Genomic DNA, 18645 nt, shown 5'->3' on the forward strand with positions numbered 1-18645 from the left:
GAAAAGAAAAATGTATTAAATTACATAAGGTAGGCAAGAAGTGCAAAAATGCATGTATTACAAATAGTTGTTCAGAAGAAGAAACAAACTAAACTAATAAAGAATACATGAAAGAAAAAAATAAATAATAAAAAGTGCACATGAATCGTTATAATTTAATTTAAGATCAGTCTCACATGAGTTAGTAGGCATTATTAAAGTTAGGGATACGTGATTATTATATATTTACCTAATTTATTACGAAAGAAAAGCCTTTTTCAAAAAATTAATTTATTTTACACAAATTCGTTGTCCCTTAAACATTAAAATAACTTAAACACAATTATAATATATATAATAAATATAACATTTGAAAAAATATAATTATATTTTTCTAAATAAATTAACAAAATACTAAAATTTCAGTCTATACAAAACCTAGTCTAATTAAGTATTTTATTAAGTTTTCTAATAAATGCGTTTTTGAACTAACTTAACTGTTTTATTAATACTTTTTACCATATTTCTAATATAGTTTTTGCTACTCATTAGTAAAAACAATTATGAATGATTCCTATAACCCACAACATATTTTGAATGTTTATTTAATGACCCCACAGAACTTTTTAATTTTTAATAACATTTTAAAACTCTTCAAACTCCTAAACTTATTAATTATCAACAACAGCAGGGTTACCCTTAAAATAGCGTTGTAAATTAAAAGTTTGCGTACAAATATCGCGACAGAATAGCCCTACTGAATATTACATGAATTGCGTAAATATAAAGACCCCTACACCGTATGACAAGATCCATTTACTATTATGTATGAAAAATGAAATGTACAAATCGTAAATCGTGAACTGTGAATTGTGAATCAATGTTTTTTATAAAACTTCAACAATATAAACTCTCGCTACCATTAACGGAAATGTTGTGAAAATAATTTACGTTTTTCCGTTAAAAAATACTTGCATAAACCAAATAATTCTGGCAATTCTATCAAAATATTCGCTACACAACCGGGTCTGGCCTACACACACACCCAGATTCAACAAGAACGTAATCCTGCCCCGTTAGGGTCACAGGCCCCAATGGCAATACGAGAAACAGGTAGGGAACATATGTCTGTGTACACGAACCACGGATAACTGAGCATTCGGTTGACCTGAAAGGGAAAAATAATGTATAAAATCTTCATGTTTTGTCAAGTATTACAGTTTTTTAGTAAGTAAGAAGTTTTCACTTCAAAAAGTTTTTATAATTAATAATTATATGTAAATAAAATGTAAAATTTTCATCTAATTTTATAACTAAAAAAATTAAAAATTAATTAATAAATCTCTTATTAAATTTTTTTGCACATCAAATTTTTTTAAATACACATTTTTCAATCACAATTTCTATCTCATTTTCTCCCACATTAAAATTTATGAATTTACGTGTCTGTCTCTTTTTACTGTCGCTTTTTCGCATCGACTTTCAAATCACAACGATGCAAAAGAAGTTTTCACTTCAAGAATGAGTTTCGAACAAATGCAGAAACTACATACTCTTGAAGTCCAATAGAGTTTGTGCGGAAAGAGATGGGAGAGGCGATTCTAATTTTCTTCGAGTAATGCTATGCAATAGCTTAACCGCGTGCCACACGTTTTTTTTTATTTCGTTTACGTAACGGTTTAATGTGGAACTGAGGTCACAATTCACAATTAATGGTAGGAACGAAAATAATCTTACTCGCAAACTTCAAAGACGACTTGCTGTAGAAGATCAGGGAATTTCTGAACGATAGTGACAGGTTGACCAGATGTCAAAGACACGCCGTACATAGGTGCTGTTGTGTTATAGCGGGTTTTGCATAATCTGGTTCCGCCACAAGTGCTCGAAGGACTTGGTGCTAATCCCGGAAGGTTCGATGCACGAGCTGAAAATAGATGAATTGATAATATAGCTAAAATATGCTATATGTATTAAGAAAATCCATAGCGCTACCTGCATCATGTGCACACCCCACATACACACCATCACACAACAGCCAAATTAGGTTTTACTTAGCTAAAAGTATTGATTAAATAATTTTTATTGATTTTTTCCTTTTGTAAATGTTTGAAGGTTAACGAAAACACACACAAAAACGTTCAAATCATCTTTAGTAATTGTTTTTTGTTATATAATATAAAATATTATGTTAACAGTGGTATTACGAAATAAATAAGGTCTGCATTATACTGATTTAACTTTAACTGGCCCAATTTTTTCGCTGTAGTCTTATTTAATGAGTATTACTCACAAAACCAAAGATGATAAATATTGCTATTCTGTATTTTAATCTTTATTTTTTTCATGTAGCAGATCTCCCCTAAACACTTGGTAAAATCACTGGGACTAAAACATTCGTATAAGCTAAAATGTCTCTTTAAAAATTGAGGACTAATAAAGTCGATACAAACACAAGTAGCAGAGTTTAACCATATCCTAAGCCTCGGTGGATAATGTGGTGTAACTTCTCAGCACTTTTCGAACTCGCACAGCGGTTTTCGCAGCGGCGGTCGCGCTCAAATCAGTCGTGAAGCAGTTAGTCCATTGAAAAGTTACATTTGGGGTTGCGTTTTTTAGAGGACGCAATTTTATTTATGGAACATGTAGGGGGGGTCAATACAAGCTTAACTCTAAGTTTGTGGGGTCGCCACCCTTGTCCCACGGCCGCCATCTTGGATAAAGGGGTCCAAAAACCAGGTTTTTGGCTATATCTCCTGAACTATCCATCGTACATAAAACTTGCAAAGACACATTTTGTAGCAAATCGCTGTGTCTACGATTATGTCCATGTAACTTTTTATCATAAATCCAAAATTCAAAAAGTTATAAATAAAAAAGTGATAGCTAGCTACCATTCTAATAACTGATTGATAATACATATAATTATGTCGAAGATTACCATATCAGCAAGTTGTCTGTGGAATAGGCCTACTAGGAATACCAATAAGTAAAATTGTAGGAATAAAAAAAAATATATTTGGAAAATTTGTTTAAAATAAACGAGAGATCTTAAAAATAAGGTAAAACTGCTGTTTTGATCGGCTTGTCATGAGCATTGACGCACCTAGTCAACTTTAGAAATAGAAAATATTTTCACTTTTTTTACTTATAACTTTTTATAATAACATAAACATAATTGTAGGCACAGCGATTTGCTACAAAATGTGTCTTTACAAGTTAAATGTAGGATGGATAGTTTAGGAGATATAGCCAAAAACGTGGTTTTTGGACCCCTTTTTCCAAGATGGCGGCCGTGGGACAAGGGTGGCGACCCCACAAACTTGGTTTTAGCTTTACACTGACCCCCCCTACACATCAAAAAAATAAAATTGCGTCCTCTAAAAAACGCAAGGTTAGGCTTAAAAAATGTAACATTTCAATGGACTAAGTCATTTTATCAGAATGCCAAATCGAAAAGTGAGTTACAGAATCGCAAGGCAGTAGCGCGATTCACGCCAGCAAAGTATTAATTCTAATTGTGGATTGTAGGTGTCGCTACAAATGCGATACAAATGATTTTCGAAATATAATATAATCAAATGTTACCTGTTCTATTAGTCGGCGCAAGCATTAACCCCTCGGAGTATTTTTCATGGGCCTCCAATAATGCTCTTCGCATCAGCCCCGGATTCACTGTTTTCATATCACGCCCTTGACGTGAAGATTGACCCCAGGGTCCCGATTTTAACGCCCGGTTTACCATTTGCCTGAAAAGGATTTGCTTTGAATAAAATAAATGTAGTAGGGTTTGCAAAATAATATTATTTACTAATAAGACGAAAAGCTGGTGAATTTGGTCATAATAAGAACTACAATAAGTAATAAATTCACAGGTACGGTTTTTTTTAATGTAAAAAAAGCGCTTAAAGTATTGAGCAGGTATAATACCGAATCTATTTTAAAAAGTTTCAGTTAAAAGCTTTAATCTAATTTAATTTAGCGCCATCTAGCTCTGTTGCTATAAACTAATATAATGTTACGCTGTTACTGCTAACAATGCAAAACTATACCTATTAAGTGCCCTGTAAACGATCAAATTGTTTGTCAAATTTTACGTGTTTGTCAAATTATTTGATAGTGTACTGCTGTGTTTGACGCGTTTGTCAAACATTCTACGTGTTTGTCGTGTTTGATGAAAATCTGGATTGATGTCGAGTTTGAAACAAGATCTCACTCGTTATATTGACATCAAGGAGGACGCTACGCTCAGTGACAATATGAGTGTCAATATTACTAACAAAGAATTTATGTTGCATTTCATATCTGTTTATCCTGATTTTTTGTAAACCTATTTCTTTTTAGTAAACCTATGTAATTTTGTATATCTTTTAGCAAGAAATAAAAGGCTTTTTATTTTATTTATTAAATAAAACCGTATGGAGTATAGTCAGTCAATCTTCAAAAGTTTTATGGTCCATGCGCAGGAAGTTTGCGTAGTCTTCAGGTTCTGTACGCAATATTTCCCGTAGCAAATTCTCGTGGGTATATTTATCTCTTAATTTCAACCATTCTCGACTCCATCGTCTTCTTTTTTTTGTCTTGATACACAGTGCTAGAGTCAATGCCAAAAATGCGTCATCTGAATTACTCGCGCTCGGCACGGCGACGCGGACGTCACGGCACGAAAGGAGAATCTACTAGAAATTTAACAAATTTGATAGATATTTGGTTTGATCGTCTAAGCTATTGTTTGATGAAAACGTGAAGTTTGACAAACAAGTTTGTCAAGCAAATTTGATCGTTTACAGGGCACTTTAAGTGCCCTGTAAACGATCAAATTGTTTGTCAAATTTTACGTGTTTGTCAAATTATTTGATAGTGTACTGCTGTGTTTGACGCGTTTGTCAAACATTCTACGTGTTTGTCGTGTTTGATGAAAATCTGGATTGATGTCGAGTTTGAAACAAGATCTCACTCGTTATATTGACATCAAGGAGGACGCTACGCTCAGTGACAATATGAGTGTCAATATTACTAACAAAGAATTTATGTTGCATTTCATATCTGTTTATCCTGATTTTTTGTAAACCTATTTCTTTTTAGTAAACCTATATTATTTTGTATATCGTTTAGCAAGAAATAAAAGGCTTTTTATTTTATTTATTAAATAAAACCGTATGGAGTATAGTCAGTAAATCTTCAAAAGTTTTATGGTCCATGCGCAGGAAGTTTGCGTAGTCTTCAGGTTCTGTACGCAATATTTCCCGTAGCAAATTCTCGTGGGTATATTTATCTCTTAATTTCAACCATTCTCGACTCCATCGTCTTCTTTTTTTTGTCTTGATACACAGTGCTAGAGTCAATGCCAAAAATGCGTCATCTGAATTACTCGCGCTCGGCACGGCGACGCGGACGTCACGGCACGAAAGGAGAATCTACTAGAAATTTAACAAATTTGATAGATATTTGGTTTGATCGTCTAAGCTATTGTTTGATGAAAACGTGAAGTTTGACAAACAAGTTTGTCAAGCAAATTTGATCGTTTACAGGGCACTTTAAGTGCCCTGTAAACGATCAAATTGTTTGTCAAATTTTACGTGTTTGTCAAATTATTTGATAGTGTACTGCTGTGTTTGACGCGTTTGTCAAACATTCTACGTGTTTGTCGTGTTTGATGAAAATCTGGATTGATGTCGAGTTTGAAACAAGATCTCACTCGTTATATTGACATCAAGGAGGACGCTACGCTCAGTGACAATATGAGTGTCAATATTACTAACAAAGAATTTATGTTGCATTTCATATCTGTTTATCCTGATTTTTTGTAAACCTATTTCTTTTTAGTAAACCTATATTATTTTGTATATCGTTTAGCAAGAAATAAAAGGCTTTTTATTTTATTTATTAAATAAAACCGTATGGAGTATAGTCAGTAAATCTTCAAAAGTTTTATGGTCCATGCGCAGGAAGTTTGCGTAGTCTTCAGGTTCTGTACGCAATATTTCCCGTAGCAAATTCTCGTGGGTATATTTATCTCTTAATTTCAACCATTCTCGACTCCATCGTCTTCTTTTTTTTGTCTTGATACACAGTGCTAGAGTCAATGCCAAAAATGCGTCATCTGAAATCTGAATCGCTCGGCACGGCGACGTCACGTCACGAAAGGAGAATCTACTAGAAATTTAACAAATTTGATAGATATTTGGTTTGATCGTCTAAGCTATTGTTTGATGAAAACGTGAAGTTTGACAAACAAGTTTGTCAAGCAAATTTGATCGTTTACAGGGCACTTTATAAACAAAGGTTGGTTCTTATTTCAAATTTTGAAAAGTTTACGTTTGTAAACACAGCTTCTATAAATTAATAAAGCCTGTCAGATGTGTAGAGTCAAAATACTTGACAACATAATGAGCCAGTCTCGGGTGGGAAATTCCCATGGCCGTTATTTTCTTATTGTTAAAGAAAACGGGATTCGTGTACTGTAGCAATTTCCAAAAGTTGAATCATTTAATTAATGCGAATTATATTTAAAAACACATAAGAATTGTGTAGCGACCCCTATAATCATTACGATATCCTGAATCATGCTAACAAAGTAATTCCATCTGCTAAGGATATATATTATATAACCTCAGCCACTGGGGCTTCTAAGACAGTCATTGGTTAGACTGGTTGAAGATGCACCCTTTAGATCGCAAGAAGAGCGCAACATTCCTCCACACATCATTTTTCAGTAACATCTTTGAAAAACGTTAAGACAAATAAGTACAGTCAGTAAAAGTGTTCTCCAAATTTGGCTTAACTGGGCGCTAGAAATATCGTTGAATCAAATTATATGTATAATGTATATCCAAATAATTTGCAGTTTGATCCCTTGTTTGACTGACAGTTATACAATGTCACATGTGTGTTTTTAAATACTGTGAATGAAGATTTTCCTCCAACCTCAGGGATCCTTCCTTGTTACCCTAATCACTGGCTAATAGTGTTTGAGGTGTGATGTGTTCGTACAGATTGTAGATGTCGCTACAGGACTTTATAACAGTTCTAACTTTCTTCGAAATTCCCGTCCGCTGTCTGACCAAACCTTCAGTCAATGATAATCATTATGTCTGGCCTAAAACATGTTTTGATAACACAAGGAGCTCTCTTACAGTAAAATTTATATGTCGTATGACTGCCGTTAAACCCAATAGGTACGATTTGGGCGTGGCGGTTTTACAACTTTTCAAAGTTTAGGCTGTGAAGTTTTTGCCGTCAAGTTTATAATGGTCATGTACTAGATTTTGACGTGATAACGTCTTTATAATCGTTTTAGTCGGGTGACATGTTCAGAAACTTGTGTCACACCAAAACGAGAGAGAGACGGACCGATCTCCCGTCTCATCTCGAGCGCTGCCAGTCATTCCGTGAATGTATGAAGAAAAATGTATATCATAGTCGAATAAGTAAACTTGTCATTTTACACCCGAAATTTATCATCAAAAGTGTGAATAAAACGATAGATGTAATTTAAAATTTGAAAAAATTGTTATCTTCATTAATTCCTTACTTCCCAAAAACTTATATCACCAATAAGACGTTATCACGTAAACATCTCGATCGTAAACCTACTTTTCAAACAACCAATATTTTTTAGACGTAAAATAATTTTGTTCGGTTTTTTAGCAGCCTCCAATCAGTAGCAGGACTGACATGTATGGGTTGGTAGAAGGGGAAGAGGGAAATACATTATCTACAATTTCTTTCTTTTCACTCATCTTGTGAGCTGATGATGCAGAGGTCTATTACTGGTTGGTGTGCAGCGAACTAGCTGATTTACTCTAGAATATGGAAGTTTGCTACCAAATGTACAATGACAATTAGTGAGAGGGGAATGTCATCGGCAAAATTTGTTTCAGACTTCCATATGTAAAACATCAGAAAACCGTCATGCAGAAATCTTGGTTCCAAAAAAAGATTTGCTTATCAAATCTGCCGCCCTAGCAGTGGCGTAACTATACCATCTGGGGCCCGTGGCAAATTCTTTTCATGGGTCCCTATCAGTAAAAATCGTCACGTTATACTCAGTTTTTTTGTATGTGTCCCACTAATGGCCATAGGGCTCTAAGGCAAGAGGGAATGGCCACGCTAGCCCAATGCGTATTGGAGACTTCACATTCATCCATAGAACATCTCTAGGGCAGGGGCCCTCTTGGGTCGGGCTCCCGTGGCATTTTGCCAGCCCTCCCACCCTATTGTTACGCCACTGCGCCCTAGGTTCTAGCCTACTCACCCTGCTGGTAAACCCGCCACTGGATTTGGGAGTCATACTTATCATCGAGTCTGAATCTTATTCGAAAAGTGCGTCAGCGTTTTTCTAATTTCTGAATCATCGTTACTTTCTAAAATAGTCACCATTAGACTGCAAACTTTTTTTTGCAGTGTTACTAGGGCTCAGCGTTCACTTGTTTTTAATGACTTCAAGTGAATGAACTTGGTTACTAGATTCCCGTAGACCATTAAATATTTATACGCCTCGCACGGTCGTTATATCAAGTATGTCGACTTGTGCACAAGAAAATAGTTCGTGCGTTTCCTTCTATGTTCCGTTCAGTCACATTCTCAATAGGTGATATCCATATCCACATAATTATGGGCTTTTACACATCTATTGATTTCTGTACGCTTAAAAAATATGACAGATGATATATAATCCGCATCAAGGATTGTTTGTATATATTTTTTTGTTTTTTTTTGTTTTTTCATTTTTTTTCCAGAAGTATTGCAAAATTAAACTTATATGAAATGTTTTCTTTGTTTTGTTTCTCATTTTCTCAAAGAATCAATCACAACAACAATGTGACACAGCGAAGCGTGGCAGGGAACAGCTAGTCTATAATAATATAATTCAGTGAACGGATAATGTGTGATGTAAAAAAAATATAATTATTGGAAAAAAATATTTTTGTAAAGAATTTTGTTGAGGATGATCTTTTTGACATGGTCGATCAATCCAATGGATTTCTCTTACAACTGTGTCTTTTTTGTGGTTTTAATATAAAGCTAAGATGCATTGGATATTGTTTAGATTTTTGTCAATTTAATTTATTTCGTTACGCCCTTAATTATATATATTATTTAGTGAGTGTTTGAGTATGTTGAACTATTTTGGGTTTTATTTAAATTCAAGTAATGCTGTCTAACCTCTCCTCTGTTCCAATACTAATTGTTTCCTTATCCATACGACTGATAATTGTTACCTTATTTCGTAGGTACGAGTCAAGGATATATCGAGGTTACTTATTGTTTAAAACTATGTATCAACGGCCGCCGGACCATTCTTTGTGGTACAATAATATTATGTTTTGTGATAACTAGATAAAATAACCTAAGTGTTGCTGCAAGTTTAAGGATCAGTCGAAACAAAGACAATTAAGGGCCTATCCTAGCACGAATTGCTGTGCCAGTGTCTCGGGGTGGACTGCGGGGCGCAGTGGAGAGCTGGAGCACTGAGGCGCGCCGGCCCGTAACAACAATTAGAATAAAACATAACAATTAATGTAATTTTATCATTTTTTTCTGAAATGGATTACTTGGCTTGCGATAAAATATATCGTGTAAATTTCAAAATCATGTTCCATATACATTTTCGTCGTAAAATGAATTTAAAGTGTCAAAAATTGGCTGTTTGGATTTTTTTTATGGAGCGAAGTTATGTTTCGATCTTTCAAAATGGATACATAAACTATTCAACTCCACCATATATTTTTTCCATTCGCCCTACTACAAGAAACGATGACGGAAAATGGAAAGAACCAATGTACTTTTTTGGAGTTTGGCGACCAGATAGGTCCTTAAAGTAATTTTATTTCGAAAAATTTCGAATTATTAGGTTTTTTTTTCTATTATCACAGTGGTTGCCTGGAAGAGATAGCTCGAAAGCGATAAGGCCGCCAGTTGCCTTTCCTTTACATGTAATTATGTTAAATTTTTATATTATAAAGCAACGAAGTGTGAATAAATAAATACATATTTGTTATTTGGATACAGCCTCTGACATCTATCCGAGTTGCGACTTTTCTTTAGCAATTTGTCTATTTACTTTAATCGTCTTTGACTCCCCTGATGTCAAAAGTGGACTGCAGGTGGAACTATCCTAACATCATTGTTATTTTGACTTAAAAACGAACGTGTTTTCTTTAACAGAGAATATATAAACCTTTTTTCCAGCATTTAAACGTCTTATGAGGACATATAACAGTATTTCAAACCTAGGATTTATTATGCAGACAGTTAATAAATAACAATGTACCTGGGATATGGGACACCATCTGGTCCAGGACAATCTGTGCTTTGAAGAGCGTCACCCCAGGCATACTTCAATCGAGGCCCGCAATCACCGACCACGCAACTCGTGATTATAACCTGAAAATATAAAATACATTTTTTGAGAAAGAAAGTGTTCTTCGCGCGAATTAACTTGAGCGCGTGCGTTCAGATCCCAGTTGACCAATCGATCGACAATACAATATAATCATGCTCTTACTGCAAAGAAAACGTCATGAAGAAAATCTTAATATTAATAGTATGTGATTAATTAGAAAGTCTAATATTTATTTATTTGTTTTTCTAAGTATCGCAATACAGCGAGGAAATGCTGCTAGCGTTAAAGGTACACTGTCACAGGAACCAAGCTTTTTAAATTTGTTTTAATTTTCTTTTTATTAGTTTTTAATTATTTATATTATTACTATGCTTAATAAAATTGTAAATACTGTATATTTGATAGTAATAATAAATGAAAATTTCTAAGGAGATTAATACACGGTTTATATTCTAACAAAACCTAGTAGAAATAATAACTAATTAATTTATCGTCACCATAAAATTGTATCTAAAATCCAATTATATAAATAAAGTAAAACGATTAAAAGCTAATAAACGCCAAACAGCTGTACGGAATCGCATTTGCGAATTAGCCATGAAAAACCGATTTATAACTGAAAGTGAAAAATATCGAAAGTTAATACGTGAAATTTGAAAATTTATTGTTTAATAGAAAATGATAACAAATTAAGAATTTTGATTCCTATGGCGGTGTAGCTTTATTGCTGTCACTTATGTACGTACATGTTACGAATATTGTAAATAGTAGGAAATAAAAATTAATAATCTGATTTTATATTAATTCATAGAAAACACTTTTCAATTGTTTCGTAGGTTTGACTACAATATCTTTGTTGTAGTTTTACAATCGAAAATGATGTGCGAATAGAATAAGTAAAGAATAAGAGCTAATATTGTTAATACTTTATTATTATTTATCAGCCTTTAACAATAGTAAATAAGTCATGGGATCATTGTATCCATTCTTTTATCGGACAAAACTTTGTACGTGGAACCTACCTAACTTAGGGTACTCCTTCAAAAAAAGAGCGTACGAATTCTAATAGGCCGGCATCGCACTTGCGAGCCTTCTGGCAATGTAAGTGTCCATGGGCGGCGCGGCGGTGCGGTATCACTTAACATCTGGTGAGTTTCCTACCCGCTTGCCTCCTGTTACATAAAAAAAAAAGTCCAAGGTGATCAGACCTATTTCGTACCACTACGATGAATGACGAGTGGTTTCTTGCCAGTTCTTCTTGCCCGCTCTACGCCCTTGACTTGCGAACTGGTAGTAAATGTACATTTAGAATTAATTTAACTTCTTTTCTGACGTTAAGTGTTCTGTGACTTTGAATCGAACTTAACATAAAGATAATTTTTTTTTGAATGAATTGTTCAACTCTATGTTTGTTGTCTATGAATAACGAGTCTATTTTATATTTTCACCTTTAAAGTATCAATCTAACTCAAAAATAAAGATCAGGTCTCATTAAAAAAAAAGTTCCCAAAATTTTCACAAAAGACAGTGGGGTTACATTTGGTCTTACACTGATTTATGTTCATATGTGTATCGCGCTCTTTTTTTTCTTAATAGGCAAGTCAGCCTTCTGCCTGACACACCGTTGATTTTAAGTCAAGTCTAAGGAATGCTTGTTTCCTCACGGGGCACACGACCTTTGATGCAAAGTCACGATTCGAACTCAATACCTCTAGGTTTCGAGACGAATGCAAGCCATTAGATTAATATTACTGTTACATATTACACTGTGTGTCTAATGTCTTAAAACCTTATAACCAAGTATATTAAACAAATAATAAACTACAAACGAATCTCTGAATAGAGGCAAAGATGGATCTTTTTCTAATAAATTGAATATCTAGGTAAGTAGGTATTTGAACGGACAAAGTCAATAATTATTATCATGATTCACGATATAATTTCGACGCACGATTTCACGGTCAAACGTGCTCATAGGCAGAAACTGAATGTGTGCCATGGCCTATTGGCACAATTCCTGTTCAAGTCAAGAACTAGATATCTAGACAGACATTACTAGGAAATCTATGTCAGTGAAGAGTTATTAAAGCTCAACGATTTGAATCTGATTAGGGAATTATCACTTTCTTAGGTTGTTTATTATATATTTATTATTTTAAGGTCTGTTTTGCAATAATTATTTTCTAATATTTTACTATGTAAACTAATAACAATCAAATATATTATAATATTTAGAGTCTGTTTCACAATGTACGGATAAGTTCTACATAAGTTCCAAATTAGCTATTTATTACTTATTGGTAGGATAAACACTATTGTTGCATTTCACGACTGTCAGATAGCGCTATTCGTCACATAAAGTCCATCATAAGTTATGAGTTCGATGAATTTCAAACAGCACAATTTATCTTCCAAATAATTTATGTATTGCATAGCTATTTGGTACTTTATCTAAACATTGTGAAACAGACCCTAACAGTAACAAACGGCTTAAATAGAAAAAAGAGTCTTTTCTCCAATTTCGATTTTGTTTTCTTTGGCGTGTGACTCTTGGGCCGTGGGGTTCAAGTGCACAGGCGCTATTTATAGATATATAATTATTATCATATTTATAGATAGAAGTATCGGTGACCCCAGAGCTGGTGCTTTCCTCGCTCAACGAATAAGTATCGCAATACAGCGAGGAAATGCTGCCAGCGTTAAAGGTACACTGCCACAGGGACCAAGCTTTTTAATTTGTTTTAATTTTCCTTTTGTTAGTTTTTAATTATTATATAGGTTAAGAAAATTTTAACTTATTAATTTTAAGCATTATTTTATTATAAGTATTATGTTTGTGCACCTATTATTATTATTTATTATCAAGTCTTTATTTATTTCTAACCTTATAAAAATAAAATATTTACAACACAACTAAAAATATATATATATAAAATTGAATTTCGACTGTTTTACATTAAATAAAGTTTTGTGTACCTATAGGCCTCCTCCAGCCTAAACATTCATCTTTGTTTTTCGCCACATCCTCCATGCTTGCTTGCTATAGCTATGATATCTTCTTTCCGTCCCTATTAGTATAGTACAATAAAGCTTATAAGCTTTCCGAGTTAATTAAATGTTTAATGGATAGTCGTAAACCCGAAATGGAGCCTAAACCTCAAGTCTCCAAAGAGAGACAAATCTTTATATTTTTTGGATTTTTAAGTTGTTTAAGACGATGATTTTGCTACCAGTGTGAATTATTTTACTTCTTATGCGGTCAAAGCCTATGCACAGTATGTCTGGAGTGCTAATGGTAGCTAAACAGATCACTAATAGATTTCTTTCAGGTGAAAATTTAGCAGAAAAATTAATGTCAATAATGAAATTAACCTAATTTATTTTTTTCTGATAATAATATGTATACACTAATATAATATGAAATATAGACCGGAAGAGGGAAGAGTAATTGTGTATAGTTATGTGCGTTGAATCGTAAAGCCCTCGAAGAAAGTGGCCGTGTCATATTTCTAGGCCAGATTTATAACATGTCATTGAACCTATAAAGAAAATTCAACATGACAAGTGCACAGACTTCCACTTCGATTAAAAGCCACAGAACATAAACCACTTTTTAAAGTTTGTGGTTGACAGATCTCTTACGGGTTCCAAATTCAAATTTATCATACAAATCAAAGTTCTATATTTGAATTTATAAAAGGACTGCTATATACAGAATACAAATTTTTAGATTTGAAAGCTTCAAATGTAGATATTAAGCAAGAAATGAATTATTACAAAGTAATGTAATTATTTAAGGCCTAATTGATAAGGAATTCACAGATAATAATTTATGAGTGTAACATTTCGTTATAAGCAATTTCAAAGGTAAAAACAATTGAGGTAAAGTAGATAAAAAAGTGAAAATTGTTGAAAAACCCAGAGAAAGTAAATATTTTAGAGCACTGAGGACAGCACGACGCTGTTTGAATAATCATTGTTGACCAGTGGTCAGTATGATAACGGGATAATCTTTATTTGAAATTTCAATTTCATTTTTTAACAACGAAGAATTTGTTTTTACTAGTACACAATTTAGGTAAATATCAAGTGTATAAGGCGACCTTTAGTAATTAATATTAACAAAACAGCAGCATATTATTAATCAATATGATCACCCATTTGTGCCTGAGATACGCAGTCGATTTTTGTGTCTATGGCATATGGGTTGACGATGTTATCCGTACGAGTGAGCGTAGAGTGTAGTCACAATGCCCATGGGTTGCCCACACACTGCGGATGAATCCAATTCACATTGCCAAGCAAGCTCTCGAGTGGAATCCCCAAGAGAAAATGAAAAATGGCCACCCATAACTGACCCGGCACCGAAGCATCATTACACAGGCAAAAGCTCCTGGAGTGAACTGAAGAGCCCGAGACCGATCAAGCTGGTGTTCTAGGCTGAATGTCCTATGCCCTATTTGGGAAAGTCACATCAAGTCACAAGAACATAGAAAGACAAGTTGATTAGTGCAAAGAAGTGATCCAAACTCAAGACTTCAGTTCTTGTTAAACGATTACATGTTTTTTTTTTTGTATCCAACAATTTTCCTTTTAGGATCTACAATCTTTTGAAAAGTAATATTAAGAATTACTATAATTTAAATAGATAATAATTAACTCTGTGTGCAGTTAATTTTTTTTCTCAGTGACAATAAAAAAATGCTTAGTACAGATACCTAAAGCCGATACATAGAAATATTGTTAACACTTATTTTGCAGTCGATTATATTTTTGAAAAGGAATGCATGTGGTATTAGAGATATTTTTTATTAAGTATTAATAAATAAGTATTAATAAAATATCTCTTGTGAGACACAAGGGTGAATTTGAAAGTTATATTAAATTCGTAATGAGCTCTTTTTCTAACTATTGATACAAATCGCTGACTCATACAACTTTGAACTTTTGTCGAATCGGGTCACAACCCACATGTCATGTTACCATCATTGGGCACCTGTTAAGAAAACCCCGTTTTAAAATATTTAAATAAACATCCATGATATAAATCAATAGTGAAATAGTGTTTCATTAATTCGTTTATTTACTTGTGATTTTAAATACTTAGACAGGAAGCATAGGCATTGATAATAAATTTGAATAAAGTAAAAAGTATTGCAATCGAATTTTAAGTTGAAGATCTGTCGTATATCTTAAGCAAATTTGTTTTTTACCTATTACTAGCTGTAACCGACTTCAAAAAAACTCAAAGGAAATTATCAATTCAATGTCTTTTTGTGTGAGCGATATGAATTAAAATGCCAAATGATTCGGATTTAATTTTATCAATTTAATTATATTTCTTTTATAATCAATCCAAAATGTACTCACAACAAAAACTTCGTATTCAAATTTAAATGACTAACACATACATAGACAAACAAATCTAGTCTTTTCCACAGACTAACAAACAAAATGAAATGAACATCTGTAAAAACAAAATAGACAATTAATAATCTAATTAAAGACATATAATTATTTCTGACAAGACTGATCAATACAAATAAGAAATTTTGTTAATATATATAATTATATATAGATAGCGCATTTTTGCGTCCGTTTTTTAAGAATCATTTCAAGTTCTGGCGACGAATAAATACGTTATTTTATTTGATACCGAAGAGTCATAAAAGCAAGTCATTTAAATATACTTTCTCCTGACTCTCATGCTGATAAGCCATCACACGCTTTGTCAGGTATGTGGTTAGAATAATTATGCGTTTACGTTAATGATGGTATTTTAAACGTTCACGTGTCTTTTAACCTCATATATTGTTCCGCGCCTTGATACCCTCAAATTAACACAATTCGATTTAGGGTTCATCAAGAAAAGAGCGTACCAATTCTTAAAAGGCCGGCAACGCATTTGCGAGTCTTCTGGCAATGTGAGTGCCCATGGCGGCGGTATAAATTAACATCAGATGAGCCTCCTGCCCGTTTGCTATGCTATGTAGGTATGAATTCCGCAATGGAGCAAACAGTTTTTTATATGATTATTACTTTTATAAACTTTTGGATCCAGGCCTAATATATATTGCTACGATAATACCCTAACCACTGAGCCACGGGGACAGTATATTGTACTTAAAAGATCATAAAGTTTGACTACTCTAATATCACCGATATGTCAAAGGTAACAATTGTATTTTACCTTATTGGCCATTTACAAACTGATGGAAAAAATAAATTGAATTTAAATATAGTTTAGGTTTGAAGAAATATTTTTCAACGGGATTAACGCTAAGAAGCTTAATTGAAATCATTGAGCGCCAGCGCTTAACGCTGGCTAATAACTTAGGTTCAATTACCGGTGAAAAAACATTTTGGACGTTTACTATTTCAAACAAGCTCCTAATATCCAAGAACCCTGTAACTGTCTTCACGCTGTTATTACTGCTAAATTATACCCTTCACAATGCGTCATAAGTTGTTAAGCGGGTTTGTAACATCGCCAGCTTTGAGGTCGGACGCACTGCGGGATTATCCGCTTCAAAATAGTAGAATAAAAAGTTCCCCGATTCATCATTAAGCCTGAACTAGTAGACATTTATTAGGATTATATCTCTTCACATGTTTTTAACACGCTTTAAAGAATTTTTTCTTATCACTTTGGGATCAAGACGAATAACTTTTAAGACAGGAATAGTTTAAGTTATGATCTAATGCTACGTTTCCTTCGTTTGTTTGAATTTATACCAGAGAAAATTGGCTGATGTTTACATATAAAATAAATAAATATCGTGAATACAGTTTTCACACGAAAACATACGTAGATGTCTTTACTTTTACTTTGTTGGTAACTTTTTTTGAAAAACATGTGTTGACCTAACTTCAGGGTGTCGGCTTTTTGTGACGGTGTGCGCACATCGTAAAAATTTACTCACATCATTTTTCCCTAACGCGCCAAAAGATACTTCTGTTGGGTATAACTTCAAAAATTAATAATGGCCGCGTCTGTCTATGAACGTGATAAACTTCTTACTAATAGACAGTATATCAGTAATAATGTAAATTAACTGAAACATAACAATTACTTATGTCGTAAAAATCTTGCCAAAATGTTAAAACGTGAGTTTAATCTCAGTGCGGTCCCAACTTAAATTATAGGAAACAGCATCGGTCAGCAACCTTCGACTAATGACACGGTAATGCGCTTACGGGCTTGCGGATAACAGTAAATGAATGATATCTTCACCCACAGCACACCTTTTTTACCTATCTTCCTGAACGGTTCGCTCTAAATGCATAACTAATGAGTCAGTCAACAGTAAGTTAATTTAATAATTAATAATTATTAAAAGAAACAATCCAAGGTAAGGTTTTTATAATTTCTCATTGACATGAAGGTTTATTCAAAAAATTGAAGGTTATATAAGTGATTTAAATCAGGAATAAATCGAATTAATATATAATAGGATAGTGATATAAAATACTACATCATTTTATAGCTTTATTATTAAATTAACTTGTAATAATATATCTTAAATCATATTAAGAATAAAAATAAAAATAATGTCGTCCCTGTTAATATCGAATCCATTTTTTGAAATAATAATGTACTACAAATAATTATTTTGTATTATTATTAAAAGTAATTCATAAATACATTTATCTATTAAACTTACCACATAAAAACACACTAATGAACTTTTTAAGCACATTTTTAAAAATTAACGTTCATTTACACTATTTGAAATTTAAATTAAATATTGTCGCGGCACACTTTTAGTACATTTGCGAATTTTGACCCGAATGTAGAGATTACACATTCGCGGTTGTAGAAGGGCGTGCGGTCGGCGCACTGCCCGTGTAGACAACAAGTGGTTTTCATTATAACGGGAACTTGGTCTAAAGTGTATACTGCTGCCGCAAATACCAATTCTAGTACAAATTGACTCTCTCTTTTCATCAATTATTAATTACTTCAACGCCATCTATTGGATTTTTTTATAAAAGTCCTTCATTATTGAGTTTGAGTAGGTACTGTCTACTAAATACAATAAGGATTTTTTTATTAAATTCACAAAATGCAAGGTATTAACTAACTGTATGTTTGTAACCTTAGTAAAAGACACTCAGAAAGGGACAATAAACTTAAATTTCCTTATTATAATTTAAGTAAAGTTCGAACAGTTGTGAAAAGTCACTGCGCCCTCTGTCAATAACTTGGTCGGTCCGGTTTATACCGGACAATTCATTGGCATTCATGCTATAACCTTAACGAATATTTTATCTAATAATAAGGTTATATTGCAAAAACGTAATTTAGTGTATATTCCCGC

General features: G+C 33.2%; 1 protein-coding gene across 1 annotated transcript; it reads right to left on the reverse strand.

Annotated features, from left to right (window-relative positions):
- Positions 1–729: 729 nt before the first annotated feature.
- Positions 730–18205, reverse strand: LOC125056466. Its single transcript, XM_047659572.1, has 5 exons — positions 17989–18205; positions 10253–10365; positions 3565–3725; positions 1717–1903; positions 730–1147 (listed from the first exon to the last, which is right to left on the reverse strand). Exons 1-5 carry the CDS (start codon positions 18022–18024, stop codon positions 994–996), a joined length of 651 nt encoding a protein of 216 aa, XP_047515528.1. The 5' UTR covers positions 18025–18205; the 3' UTR covers positions 730–993.
- Between the last annotated feature and the right edge of the window lie 440 nt (positions 18206–18645).

The sequence above is a fragment of the Pieris napi genome, chromosome 15 (assembly GCF_905475465.1).
Source record: "Pieris napi chromosome 15, ilPieNapi1.2, whole genome shotgun sequence".
Lineage (NCBI taxonomy): Eukaryota > Metazoa > Arthropoda > Insecta > Lepidoptera > Pieridae > Pieris > Pieris napi.